This window comes from Trichechus manatus, unplaced genomic scaffold, assembly GCF_000243295.1.
Source record: "Trichechus manatus latirostris isolate Lorelei unplaced genomic scaffold, TriManLat1.0 scaffold00113, whole genome shotgun sequence".
Taxonomy (NCBI): domain Eukaryota; kingdom Metazoa; phylum Chordata; class Mammalia; order Sirenia; family Trichechidae; genus Trichechus; species Trichechus manatus.
Genome location: NW_004444049.1, coordinates 4501796 through 4516918, shown reverse-complemented (window position 1 = coordinate 4516918; position 15123 = coordinate 4501796). Strand labels below are relative to the sequence as shown.

General features: G+C 39.6%; 1 protein-coding gene across 1 annotated transcript in view; it reads left to right on the top strand.

The window, feature by feature from the left end:
- Nucleotides 1-1521: 1521 nt before the first annotated feature.
- The window catches only part of TOP6BL (TOP6B like initiator of meiotic double strand breaks), a gene marked incomplete at its 3' end in the record, with an annotated part of 52475 nt that continues 38873 nt past the window's right edge, over nucleotides 1522-15123 (top strand). The window contains exons 1-3 of the mRNA XM_023738118.1: nucleotides 1522-1578; nucleotides 7303-7412; nucleotides 13330-13413. Of these exons, the coding sequence (XP_023593886.1) occupies nucleotides 7326-7412; nucleotides 13330-13413 (171 nt within the window). The remainder of the gene's footprint in view (nucleotides 1579-7302; nucleotides 7413-13329; nucleotides 13414-15123) is intronic.

Below are 15123 nucleotides of genomic sequence, written 5' to 3'. Positions count from 1 at the left end.
TGAGGGCCTATGCTGTTAAAATGGCCTACAGTGGTCTATGCAGGGGTGGAAGGCATTCAGAGTCTATGGACCCCTTATGCTTGTGCCTAGGCAAAGGAGCTGTGCCTGCCCTGAGTTCCCAGCTTAGGGGAGCTGGCAGATTATTTTTTCCCATTTGTTAATTTGTTCTCTCTCCAGGGCCAGGAGAATGGCTCAGGGTGCATGACGGGTCCTACTTCTGGCCCAGGGGACGTGGCAATCTCTGAAGTGGGCTGGGGACCTGGTGCAGAGTGGGGAGGGGGCAGGTAAATGGGAGCGAGGTTTTTCCCAAGGGGTGTTTTTTGATCTGTGCAATAGGTTAGACACATGTACTTATCTTTTGCTGATTGAGCGCCACTTTTCACTGGTTCTGGAGGCTTGACTAGTCTCTCTGCAGCTTGGTCTCTCCTGATGTGGAAAACGAGTCCCAATTGCCACTGCTTGCCTCACTGCGCAGTTGAGCAGATCTGGCCTGCAGGGTGCCGGTTCCCACCAGGTCAGGTCTGGCAGCTCCTTGCTGCTTCCAAACTGTCTCTCCTTCCCCTTTCTGCTCAGTCTGATTCCTCAACTTTGCCTTTAATGTTCAGGGCTCCTAGATTGTCATATAAAATCGATTCACTTGTTTTTCGGGTGTTTGTTGTAAGAGGGACCACAGGAAACATCTGACTACTCCTCCATCTTGGCCCCGCCTTCCAGTTTTGAATATTTTTAAGGTATGAAATGTTTGTATGAGTTTATCTATCTTGTCATTTATTCAGGTCTTTTATGTTAACAGTTTATAATTCTTTTCATAAAGGTCTTACATATATATCTTTTCTTACATTAATTCCTGTTGCCTCATGGTGTCTGTTGTTGTGAATGGCATTCATTGAACTCTTATTAATTTTGAAAGTTTATCTTTAGTTTCTCTTGGATCCTCTATATGAGCAATCAAAGCACCTCTAAATTATGACAGTTTTGTCTTATCTTTTTCCATCCTTATATGGCTTACTTTTCTTTGTCATGTTGCATTGGATAGAAGAATATGACTATTTGTAGGATAGCAGGAATAATGTTAGGCATCTGTGTCTTGCTTTCCTTTAATGAGATTACTTATTGTGATGGTTAAGATTGTATGCCAACTTGGCTAGGCCATGATTCTCAGTGTTTTGGCAGTTGTATAATGTTGTGATTACTACCCTGTTGAAATTTGATAGTGATCACCCCATGATGGAGTTTCCTGAGTGGTACCGGTGGGGGTGGGGCTTGTGGCGGTTCACCGCCCCCTCAGCCTTCATCTCTCTGCCCTCCGCCAGCTACTTCCTTCCTGCTCACCTTGCCAAGGTTTTTGGCTTGTTCTGGACCCAGCAGCTGCCTCGTGTCGTCTCACCTCTGGTTCTTGGGACTTGAGCTAGCAGCTTACCTGTTGATCTTGGGATTCGTTGATCTTCATAGCCTGTGAGTGGGAGCCCTGCTCTCCAACCTACCGATCTTGGGTTCGCCAGCTTCTGCAGCTGTGTGAATTGGGAGAGGCCTCTACCCTGATCCACGGACTTGAGATGTTCTAGCCCCTACAATCACGTGAGCTGTTTCCTTGATATAAATCTCTTTCTATATATATTTATATGCTTTACTGGTTTTGCTTCTCTAGAGAACTCAGCCTAAGACACAAAAGTTGACATTTAAGTATATTTGCTATAGTTTTTTCGTACCTGCCCCTTGTCAAGGTAAGGAAGTTCTCTTTTATTCCTAATTTGCCAGTAGTTTTTGTTATGAATAAGTTCATATTTTGTAAAATGCCCTTTCCTACATCTTTTGAGATTACAATGTGGTTTTTCTTCTTTAATCTATAATATGATAGACTTCCTGAGGAAACATACTGGTACTTGTATCACAGTTAAGTCATGATATAATTTTTATACACTCGACTTAATTTTTACATCTATGTTCCTAATGAGATTGGTTTATATTGTCCTTGTCCTGGTGTTAAGATTGTATTAGCTTTATAAAATGAGTTGAGTAGATTTATCCATTTCTGTTCTCTGGAACTTTAAGTTTTCTCTTTCTCCTAGAATTAATTTTGGTAATACATGTATGTTTTAGAAATTGTCTTTTCCTCCCTCCCTTTCATTCATTCCTCTACTCATTCATTCAGTTCAGTTATAGAGCACCTGCTGTTAGTTTTCAAAGTAATTGATATGAAATTATTTATAGTATTCTTTCATAATTTAAAAACATTTATACTCATATCTCTTTTGGGTTTCTTATGTTATTTTTGTGTCTTCTCTTTTTCTTGATGATGGTGATGATGATAATATTAATAGCAAACATTTCTTTTACTTTTAATTTCATAAGCTATCTGCCAAGACTTGTTCTGGCACTTTATATGCAATAGATTATTTAATCCTAACATCAATTTTATGAAGTGGGTTATTATTGTCTCTAATTTATAGCTAAGGAAACTGAAGCATAAAAAGGTTAAGTAACTTGGTCAGAGTCACAGTCTAATGGTAAAGTAGGATTTATAAACCCAGACAGAATGATTCCAGAGGCTGTGTCTTAACCACTGTTCCATAGTATTTTGGTTGCTCTACAGTATACTGTTTTGCTAGAGTTTGTCTGTTTTATTAGCTTTTCAGATTAAAAAATAAATTAAAAAACCATTGCTGTCGATTCCAACTCATAGCGACCCTATAGGATAGAGTAGAACTGCTGTAATCTTTACGAAAGCAGATCACCAGGTCTTCCTCCCACTGGTTTGAACCACTGACCTTTAGGTTAGCAGCCAAGTACTTAGCCGCTGTGCCACCAGGGCTCCAGTTACAACCAGCTGTCCAAACATATATTAATTTCCCCCTTCCCTTAACTTCTCAGTCTTATATCAAAAGTTGAATAAATCTATAGAATTGGTACCTGCAGATCTGCTGCAAAGACCTCTTTAAAGTGTTAAAAAGCAAACATGTCACTTTAAGGACTAAGGTACACCTGACCCAAGCCAAGGTATTTTCAGTTGTCTTATATGCATACGAAAGCTGGACAGTGAATAAAGAAGACCAGAGAAAAATCGATACCTTTGAATTATGGTGTTGGTGAAGAATATTGAATATACTATGGACTGCCAAAAGAACAAACAAATCTGTCTTGGAAGAAGTACAGCCGGATTGCTCCTTAGGAGTGAGGATGGCAAGATTTCATCTCATGTACTTTGGACATGTTATCAGGAGGGATCAGTCCCTGGAGAAGGACATCATGCTTGGTAAAGTAGATGGTCAGCAAAAGAGAGGAAGACTCTCAACGAGATGAATTGATACAGCAGCTGCAACGATGGGCCCAAGCATAGCAATGATTGTGAGGATGGCGCAGGACCAGGCAGTGTTTCATGGCATCGTACATAGGGTCATTGTGAGTCAGAACCGACTCGATGGCACCTAACAGCAGCAATGTTTTCAAGGTTCATCCATGTTGTGTAATGTATCAGTATTTTCATTCCATTGTATGGATATACCACATTTTGTTTATCCATGCATCAGTTGATAGATATTTGGGTTGTTTTCACTTTTTGGCTATTATGAGTATTACTGCTATGAACATTCATGTATTACTTTTATTTTAAATTTTCTCTTTAATTGTGTCCTCTAACGATCCACAGAATTTTAATTTGAAACAGTACATCTTTAATTTTCAAGATTTCCAATAGCCCCCCTCCACCATTATTTTCTTTCTTTGTGTGTGTGTTCCTCCCTTCCATTATTTTCTGTTTGATTTATAACAGTATATTCTTGTTTTCTTTTTCTCTTTGAGATTATAAAATATAAAATACTTATTTTGAAGTCCCTTTTCACATTTTTCTGTTAGATCTTTTTCCTCAGGTGTCAGTTCTATTGAGATGTTTTTAAGGATATTGATCTTTGTTACTTGGTAATTTTTATTTAAGAGCTAATTATCCATGACCTGTTTCTCCTGCACACAAACATATGACAGCTTTCCCACAGGAAGTTCTCTGGGTTGCTGAGCGCTAGCCCTGCAGGGTGTGTTATCTTTGGTTTAGACTTTGCCTGTGTGACAGGACACAAAGCTCCTGCATCTTCACAGATTGTATAGTTCTGTGTCCTGTTCCTACTTGTCTGACTTGATTCTGCGACCCTCATCCTGCTTCAGTGATGCACCTACCAGTATGTCACTCAGGCAGGCAGGTGACTCATCTCTGGTCTTCACTCATGTTTTGGTCCCTTGCTTAGGTCTCCTATGTGTGGTTTGTGTGGCTCTTGCTCTTAAACTCATGGGTATTATGATATTAGCACAACGTTTTTTCCCAGTGCAGGCCCCAAATGTGGTGTCTTTAATCTTTGCTTACCACTATAGGTTTTCTTTTTTTTTCCTTTCTGTAGGTGGGGGAAGAATACTTCCCAATTCCTAGCCTATAAAGATTTCTCTTTTCTTTTTTTTTTGATCATTTATTTATTAAGATTTAAAAATAGTTGTTCTATCATTATATATGTTGGAATGGAAAGATGAGATTTCAGCATATGCTCAATTTATCTTGAAGTAGAAGGCTTTTATATAGTTCTGTTGTTTCATCTTTTTACATTTAACTCTATTCAGTCCATCTCGGGTTTGTGTGTGTGTGTGTGTGTGTGTATGGAGTGAGGCAATTGAAATTGATTTCCCCCCCATAACTACACAGTTTATTTAAAGTTATTATTCAAATATCTGAAGAATTCAAAGTTATTTACAAACCTTTTCCTCATTTATCCGCATGCTTTCCCCACTTCTGTACTATTTTACTACTTCAAAAAACAGTAGGATTCAGGAATGATTTTTCCTTATTTCACAGAAAAGTGGGGAGGTTACGTTATGTCAGAAAGTCAGTTAGTGGCAAAACTGAAGGTTGACAAAAGACATCCTGGTTCAGCACCAAGTTCATTAAACTTCACTGTAGCAAAAGCATGCTTTCACATGATCTGGGGCTTTGTGACTGAACTAGATTTGAAAAACAAACTAATGGCAAGAACAATATTACCCATTAAGATTGACAGCTAGAACTTGATCTTGGGATTGTCCATACTTTTTTGAGATGGTTAAAGCATTATTAGGTCTGTAGTATGAATAAATCAGGAAAAAGTTGTGCTGTTACTTTAGGATATATTTTATTGTTATTAAGTTATTAGAGTTGAATCCTTGTATAGCATCAACATTGTCAGCCCACTTACAAGGTAGAATTTCAAGATATCTATATATATTTAAGGAGCTCTGGTAGTGTAGTGGTTCAAATGCTCTGCTGCTAACCAAAAGGTCAGCGGTTTGAACCCATCAGCCATTCTGCAGTTGAAAGATGTGGCAGTCTGCTTCCGTAAATATTTACAATCTTGGAAACCCTATGGGGCAGTTCTGCTCTGTCTAATAGGGTCACTATGAGTCGGAATCGACTCGATGGCAGTGGGTTTGGGTTTTGGGTATATATATTTATATTTACTTGGATCCACAATCAGTGCCCACAGAAGCAACAGTCAGGAATTCAAACAACATATTGCATTGGGCAGATCTGCTGCAAAAAACTTCTTTAAAGTGTTAAAAAGCAAAGATGTCACCTGGTGGAAAAAGGTGCACCTGCCCCAAGCCATGATATTTTCAGTCTCCTCATATGCATGTGAAAGCTGGACAGTGAATAAGGAAGACCAGAGAAGAATTGATGTCTTTGAATTATGGTGTTGGGGAAGAATATTGAATATACCATTGTTACGGATTGAATTCTGTCCCCCCAAAATAATACTTGTCAACTTGGCTAGTCCATGATTCCTAGTATTGTGTGACTGTCCACCATTTTGTCATCTGATGTGATTTTCCTATATGTTGTAAATCCTACCTCTATGATGTTAATGCACTGGGGTTAGAGGAAGTTATGTTAATGAGGCAAGACTCAATCTACAAGATTAGGTTGTGTTTTAAGTCAATCTCTTTTGAGATATAAAAGAGAGAAGTGAGCAGAGAGACATGGGAACCTCATACCGCCAAGAAAGCGTGCCGGGAGCAGAGTATGACCTTTGGGCCTGGGGTCCCTGTGCCTGAGAAGCTCCTAGACCAGCGGAAGATTGATGACAAGGACCTTCCCCCCAGAGCTGACAGAGATAGAGAGCCTTCCCCTGGAGCTGGCACCCTGAATTCGGACTTCTCGCCCCTAGACTGTGAGACAATAAACTTCTGTTTGTTAAAGCCATCCACTTGTGGTATTTCTGTTATAGAAGCACTAGATAATTAAGGCAACCATGAACTTCCAGAAGAACGGAAACATCTTGTCTTAGAAGAAGTACAGCCAGAATGCTCCTTAGAAGGGAGGATGGTGAGACTTTGTCTTACGTACTTTGGACATGTTATCAGGAGGGGCCAATCCCTAGAGAAGGACATCTTCTCTTGGTAAAGCAGAGGGTCAACGGAAAAAGGGGAAGAACCTCAAGGAGATAGATTGATGCACTGGCTGCAACAATGGGCTCAGACATAGCAGTGAGCGTGAGGATGGAGCAGGATCGGGCAGCGTTTCCTTCTGTTGTACATAGGGTCGCTATGAGTCGGAACCCCGACTTGATGGCACCTAACAACAACATTAATATTTAGTTTTCCATTGTTATTAAAATGTAGAGGGGAAATGAGGGGGCAGGGCTTTTGTAAAATGGTAGATTAGTTTTTTTTCTTTATAATATGAGTGCTAGGATATGGAGAGGAAGAAGGATGGTGCATACTTTGATGTTCTTTTTGTTGTTGATGACCCAGGACTCACTGATGGTTTGTGGGAAGTTCTGTGTCAACACATATAAATACACCAAGTGGTTAATTCATGAATTAAATTGGCATGAGTTTGCCGTTCTTTGTTAAAGACTACCTCATTGAAGAATGTACTATATTAGGTACATGCCCTAAAGGGTCATTCTTGAATTTTTGTTTTCAGCTTTAAATTAGCTCACTTACTAGACTTGTGTTTATTAAATAATGAACTGATTTATTAAAAAAAGAATATCAGCTAAAGCTGTCAACTCTGGAGATTGCCAGCACTGGACATGACCTTCTGGAAATTAACTGAAAATGCAAATTGATTTAGCAAATATGAAAAATTGAAAACATGCGATTAAATGTCTTAACTTCATAATATAATTCCAAATGTTCAAACAATTTGCTGATGCATAGCCATTTCAAATCATGTTTTAAATTTTGAAGAAAAGCTTTCTTGGCTCATCAGTTTAATAAACAATTCCAGAAACTCTGATGCTTATCCAAACTGTATGTTTTACTTTATGGCAATTTCTTCTCACACAGAAATACAGTCAATACTGCTGGGAATGTCTGCAAAGCTGATGTGGACTTTAGAGGAAACCAGTTGTTTCCCGGATACATCAGGGGTATCACCCTTCCAGATGATTTTTGAGGCAAGTTTTGTTGTGGTCTCTAAATTACTCATGATTTGATTATTTTTCTACAAATCCAATAGCAAGAAAGAAAAGCTTAGGTCCAAGTTGAAATGAAATAAGGCATTGGTTCCCAAACTTCCCTTTGCACACATTGAATCACCTGGGGGCTTCCAAAATGTTGATGTCTGTGTCCTATACTCTAAGAGGTTGTGATTTATTTGGTCTGGGAAGTGGCCTGGGTGTTGTAATTTTTAAAAAATTTCAGGAGATTCTAATGTGTGGATAAGTGTGGGAACCACTGAAATAAGCCCTTATATGAATTTGGAGCCCCTGAAAAATAAAGAACGATTCCCAGTGCAGATCCTATTTGGATTCATTTTTATGAAGTTGGTTTACAGATATCTTTGTTGATTTACTTGTAGCCCAGAGTTATGAGAGTGATACGTGAGTTCTCCATTCCTTTAACGATTCTCTGATCCCCTCTCTTTCCTTCCTTTGAGTTGGTGGAGACGTAAAAAATTAGAATACTTAAAACATTCTCCCAGGAAGCACTTGGGAGGCCTTTTTCCATGTCTGAACAATGATATGCTCCCTCTGAAAGGAACGGGTACGGTAATGGGACAAGAGGCATTCCTGGCTGTGCCTTATCTTCTTTAGGGGAATAATGGGTAAACAGTCTGGGACAATTCATGGCTAGTCAGCTCTGAAACTATTAATGTCAAGTGGCAATAAAAAGGTTATTCCAGTGACCAAGGCAAGCAATTCGAGGAAAACAAGGTCATGTGTTTTAGCCAGTCTGAACAAGTAATGGTAATTGTCCATACCTAACATTCATATATATTATTTAAGCTTCCTGATGACTCCATGAAGTAGATAGGGCAGGGATTATCACTCCATTTTACAGCTGAGAAAACTGAGATTCAGAGAATTTGACTGACTTTCTCAAGGTCATATGAAATTAAGTGGCAGAATTAGAACTTGAAACAGTGTCTGACTCATATATATCAATGCTGTTTTAATATTTATTCAGTCATTAATTCAGAAACCTGTATTTGTTCAAGCAGTGTCACTGTGCTAGGTATTGGAGGCAAAAGAGCTAAGGCATGTTGCCTGATCCCAAGGAGCTTGGAATCTAAGGAGAAAGACAGACAAGTAAACAAATAATTATAATACAATGTGGTTCTATGTCGTGATGAAGGTAAACACTGAGCACTGTGGTAGCACAGAGGAAGGGCCCTAACCCAGTGGGAAGGGGTCAAGGTCTAGAGGTCTTGATGAAACTGAAAAACAGATTTACTGAGTCTGAGGGGGTCAGAGACCTGAAAGAATAGGAAGTTATCAGAGTGATAAAGTTGCTCTTATTATTTTTTTCCGTAGTGCAAAAGCAGTAAGGAAATTCAAAGTATGACCCAAGAGAACATGTGGAGCACACATAATTCCACCTATCAAGGTAGCCACTATTAACACCTTGGTGTATATCTTTTCTGATTAGAGTTGGACATTTCAGTTTAAGGTTTCCAGAATGGAACAGTTCCAAGCTATGGCTGTGGAAATAGGTGGCTGGAATGCAGTGGAGGTCAAGGTTATTGGTGTTGAAGAGGTCAAGGAACTATGAGATTTAAGTTGTTTCTTAGACTGGTCATCTACTTGGATGCAGATGTCTCCCAGGATGATGGAATGCAGAGGAGAACTAGGGAGCTGAGCAACCAGGAGTCAGTTGGTGATGGAGATGAGGAGACATAAAAGAGTAGTACAGCCAGAAGGCATGAACCTCAAGGGAACAAAAATGTCCTCAAAGTGTTTGCACGCTACGTCTCACTGTCTGTAGTGCTGTGCAGCTATTTAACAGATGTTTGAATGTAGAGAGAGAGAGAATAGAAAAAGGAGGGATTGTGAAAGTTTTTTACCATATATGGCTCAGTTGGGGAGAAAGGTCAAGTGGCAAGGTTCATAGCAAAGTCTAGTGACTGGACACTTCTGTGAAAAAGCTGTAGTAAATCGGCCCCCTGATTTGGGCATGTGAGGAGAGCTAATCCCAGGAAGACTGAAGAAAGCCTCATTTAGGAGAGATGCTGTACTTTATGTTTATGCTCATGGGGAGTCCGGCATCTTGGGATTTGTTAGGCTAACATGTCTCTCCAGAAACAATCTGACTTTACAAGATTTTCTTGACCATCTTATCTGTTTTCTATTTATTTTTTACCATAGTGTTATATGAGAATATGAATAGAGATATGTATGCATATATTGTTGTTATTGGGTGCCATCGAATCGATTGCAATTTACAGCAGCCCCATGTGACAGAGTAGAATTGCCCCCATAGAATTTCGTAGGCTGTAATCTTTTCAGAAGCAGATCTCCAGGTCTTTCTCCCACAGAGCCGCTGGGTAGGTTTGAACCGCCAACCTTTTAGTTAGTAGGCAAGTGCTTAACCATTGTGCTGCCAGGGCTCCTTCTATGTATACACATTTACATATGTGTGTGTGTATATGTGTGCATATATATGTATATGTGTGTGAGGAGTCCCTGGTGGCTCAGATGGTTAAGCACTTGACTACTAACAGAAAGGCTAGCGATTCGAACCCACCTAGAGGCACCTCAGAAGAAAGGCCTGGTGATCTGCTTCGAAAAGGTTACAGCCTTGAAAGCCCTGTGGAGCACAGTTCTACTCTGGAAAACATGGGGTCATCATGAGTCAGAACTGACTAAATGGCAACTCTCTCTCTCTTTTTTTTTTTTTTTTTTGGTAGATAGATAGCTAGGTAGATAGATTGATTCTTTCTTCTAGAAAGTGATATAGGGCCCATGACTACATAGGTCCATGTCTGTAGATACAAAACAGTTCTATATCCCATCAAATAATTAGACTTGTAGTCCAAGGTGAAGGCTGAAACCACATGATTCAGTGGTGGTTTCTGCTGCCCAGAGCTAGCAGCATCTATTTTTTCATGACAGCACTTAACGAAGATTCATTGCTTTGGTAGGCGCGTCAGGCTGGGTTACTGGGTTTCTAATACCCAACTCTAAAAGGCTTTGTAGTATCTCTTTAGTTATTTATTGTAATTCTATTAGTAAATCTTGAAAGGAGCTTCTTACTCTGTGTAACTATCCTCTGTGGGCCTGACATGAGGTTACGTTATCCTCTCAGTGTGAGAGAGGTTCCAGCCCTTCTCAGGTGATCCCTCAGCACTTCCTATGTATCTAAATCATAGAACTTCTCACATTGTCATATAAAACCTGTACCTGTTGCCATCGAGTCGATTCTGACTCATACTACCCTATAGGACAGAGTAGAACTGCCCCATAGGGTTTCCGAGGAGTGGCTGGTGGATTCAAACGGCTGACCTTTTGGTTAGCAGCTGTAGCTCTTAACCACTGTGCCACCATTTGTCTTTCTCTTCTACTAAACTGTGAACTCTTCGAATTCAGAGATTGTCTTATTTATCTCTATAGGCCCATGTACATAATAAGCCACATTAAGTGTTTTTTGAGTGAATAAATACATATATTCAGTAGACATGCATAAGCACTGCCTGTCAGACTCCATAAAAACAAAAAAAAACAAAAAAACCCAGTGCCCAGAAGAAGATCGTTCTTGGAGAGGCAGCATCACACAATGGAATGCGGGCTTTGGATTTAGTCAGATCTAGGTTTGAACCCCAGTTCTGCCATTTAACTAGCTGTGTGACGTTAGGCAAATTAATTAACTTTTTTGAGTCCCATTATCCACATCTGTAAAATGAGGGTATTTTTTACTTGCAATATTGGTATGAGTTTTAAATAAACAAATGTTTAGAAACTGCTTGGCATGTAGCAGGCGTTCAGTAAATCATTAATAATTGCAGCCCCTCTCCGGTAGATGCTCAAGGAATTTTCACTGATCTGGTTGCCTTGTTATTAACATATAATTAGCCTGTTCTGCAACACACCCTATAATCACCAAAGTTACAGAGGTTTGAAACTGTTCCAAGAAGTTGTTTTGAAAGTGTTAAATACAGAAAATTCCTGTCGGAGACCATTGCTTTTCTACTACTAAACGTTTTATACTAAAATTTTTTAATGAAGGATATGACTGTGATATGCATGCTACAGTTACTACTTAATTACCACTATTTACATGCATGAATAAACCTGTATATGTTTTAGGAATTTTCTAATAAGCCTACTTATTTTTCTAATAATTTTTCTAATAATCTCCACCCGTTGCACAGTTCTTGACCACTTCTTCAGTGTACTTTAAAAAGTATTATAATAGTTTGTTCTTCTTTATTAGATATTTGCATCTTTCTTCTTTATTGTGTTATAAGCTTTTGAGGCCTGGGACCATTTTCTTTAACATGTGCCTAGTACACGGCTCTATAGTCTCTGAGCCACCATTAAAAACTTCCTGATTTCTGACTATATTAGTAATCTCTTTCTTCTCATTCTTCCAGACGTCTCCATTTTCTAGGAGATTCTAACTTTTATTTTAGGGGCACTATATTAAATGGGAGGAGCCCTCGTGGCACAGTGGTTAAGAGCTCAGCTTCTAACCAAACGGTTGGCAGTTTGAATCCACCAGCCACTCCTTGGAAACCCTATTGGGCAGTTCTCCTCTGTCCTGTAGGGTTGCTGTGAGATGGAATCGACTTGACAGCAACGGGTATATTAAATGGGAAGGAGCCCTGGTGGCACAGTGGTTAAAGCACTTGGCTGCTAACCAAGAGGTCGGCAGTTTGAACCCACCAGCCGCTCCTTGGGAGAAAGGTACGTGGCGACCTGCTTCCATAAAGATTTACAGCCTTGGAAACCCTGTGGGGCAGTTCTACTGTCCTATAGAGTCGCTATGAGTTGGAATCGACTCGACTGCAATGAGTTTGGGTTTTGGTTTATATTAAATGGAGCGAGGCAGTATGGGAAGGTGGTTAAGACTAAGGCTTTGGAGCCAGATCCACCTGGGAAATCTTGGACAAGTTGTTTACCTTCTCTGAGACTCATTTTCTTTATCTATAAAATAAGGGGTATATGTATCTTGTATTTGTAGGGAAGTAGCATAGTATATTGGAAAGAGCATGGGCAATTGGCATTATATAGAATAGAGTCCAATTCTGGCTCTACCACTGAGCATCTGAGTGACCTTAGGCTAGTTGCCTAGCTACTCTGAGCCTCATTTTTCTTCCCCAAAGAGGGGCTAGTAATAGCTACCTTCCAAGATCGTCATGAGGTATTGTATATATTGCACCCGCATAATGCTTGTCACATAGTAGGCATTCAACAAGTGGTATCTATTATTATTATCATGTACAAGATATACTGTACTTACATATTATTATTTGATCCTTAAAACAATTCTATGAGGTAGTAAGGGTAGGTTTATCACTGTTTTTTCATATTAGGAAATGAGGACCACAGGAGCTAAGTGATTTTTTTTCATGGTTATTTAACTAATTTTTACAGAGTCAGTACTAGAACAGGCTCTCTGACTTTGGAGCATTTTGCTTTACAACTTTTCCTTATAAATAAATGTTTGAATGAATGGATTGATGTTAAAAAGTAAGATTCATTTTTGTGTCTGCTCCTTTGACTCCACGCAGATCCTTAATACAGATGGTCCCAAACCTCATTAAGAGAGTAAAGATAGAGATACTGTGCTCAGCCCCAATCTGAGGTACTTTAAATTTGTCCCAAAAGATGGTTCAGAGATTGTTGGTTTACTCTGAATTTTATTCATGGGTCTTCTGAAGGTCCATGAAACAGGTAGTCTAACCTAAGAAATGATGGTTATTTAGAGTCCCTTTCGTGTTGAATTCTTATACCCAAAGATGTTTCTTTCCCTTGGATGTCCAAAAAGCTTTCGGAGATGTGGTTACTTTAATAGGAAGCAATACCATAATTTGATTCATTTGTGCTCATCGGTTTGTGTTTATTTGGTGGTGTTTTTGTTGTGTTGTTCCAGGTTGATGAAAAGCACAGAACTTTGATGACAGATTGTCTGGCTATAAAGAATTTTTTACGCAAAATCATCATGGTGCACCCTAAGGTGAGCTGTTCTTTTGCACAGCAGTGCTTCTTTTGTCTAAGTCATGTTTTCCAAACACCTCTACTCTGTAGCTGCTATTCATGAGGTTTTCACTGGCCAATTTTTTCAGAAGTAGACTACCAGGTCTTCCTTCCTAGTCTATCTTAGTCTGAAAGCTCTGCCAAAACCTGACGATCATGGGTGACCCTGCTGGTATTTGAAATACCAGTGATGTAGTTTCCAGTACCACAGCAACATGCAAGCCACCACAGTATGACAGACTGACAGACGAGTCCAGGAATTGACGGAATACCATTTGAGATGTTTCAACAAACAAACGCAGCACTAGAGGTACTCACTCGTCTGTGCCAAGAAATGTGGAAGACAGCTCCCTGGCCACCTGACTGGCAGAGATCCGTATTTGTGCCATTCCAAAGAAAGATGATCTAACAGGATGCAGAAATTATTGAACTATATCATTAATATTGCATGTAAGTAAAATTGTGCTGAAGATAATTAAAAAAATGGTTGCAGCAGTACATCGACAGAGCTGCCAGAAATTCAAGCCAGATTCAGAAGAGGATATAGAACAAGGGATATCATTGCTGATGTCAGATGGATCTTGGCTGAAAGCAGAGAGTACCAGGAAGATGTTTACCTGTGTTTTATTAACTATGCAAAGACATTTGACTGTGTGGATCATAATAAATTATGGATAACATTGTAAAGAATGGGAATTCCAGAACACTTAATTGTGCTCGTGAGGAACCTGCACATAGACCAAGAAACAGTCGTTTGAACAGAGCAAGGGAATACTGGATGATTTAAAATCAGGAAAGATGTGTATCAGGGTTATATCCTTTCACCATACTTACTCAATCTGTATGCTGAGCAAATAATTCAAGAAGCTGGACTATATGAAGAAGAATGGGGCATCTGGATTGGAGGAAGACTCATTAACAACCTGCGTTATGCAGATGATACAACCTTGCTTGCTCAAAGCAAAGAGGATTTGAAGCACTTAGTGATGAAGATCAAAGACTACAGCCTTCAGCATGGATTACACCTCAACATAAAGAAAACAAAAAATCCTCACCGCTGGACCAATAAGCAAGATCATGATAAATGGAGAAAAGATGGAAGTTGTCAAGGATTTCATTTTACCCTGATCCACAATCTACGCTCATGGAAGCAGCAGTCAAGAAATAAACGGCGTATCGCATTGGGTAAATCTGCTACAAAGGACCTCTTTTAAGAGTTAAAAAGCAAAGGTGTCACTTTAAGGACTAAGGTGTGCCTGACCCAAGCCATGGTATTTTTAATCCTCTTATATGCATGCAAAAACTCGACAGTGAATAAGGAAGACCGAAAAAGAATTGATGCATTTGAATTATGGTGTTTGCAAAGAATATTGAACATACCATGGACTGCCAAAAAGAACGAACGAGTCTGTCTTGGAAGTACAACCAGAATGCTCCTTAGAGGCAAGGATGGTGAGACTATGTCTCACATACTTTGGACATGTTATCAGGAGGGATCAGTCCCTGGGGAAGGACGTCATGGTTGGTAAAGTAGAGGGTCAGCAAAAAAGAGGAAGACCCTCAACAAGATGAATTGACACAGTGGCTGCAACAATGGCCTCAAGCATAATGCTTGTGAGGATTGCACAGGACCGGGCAGTGTTTTGTTCTGTTGTACACAGGGTCGCTATGAGTCAGAACTGCCTCCACG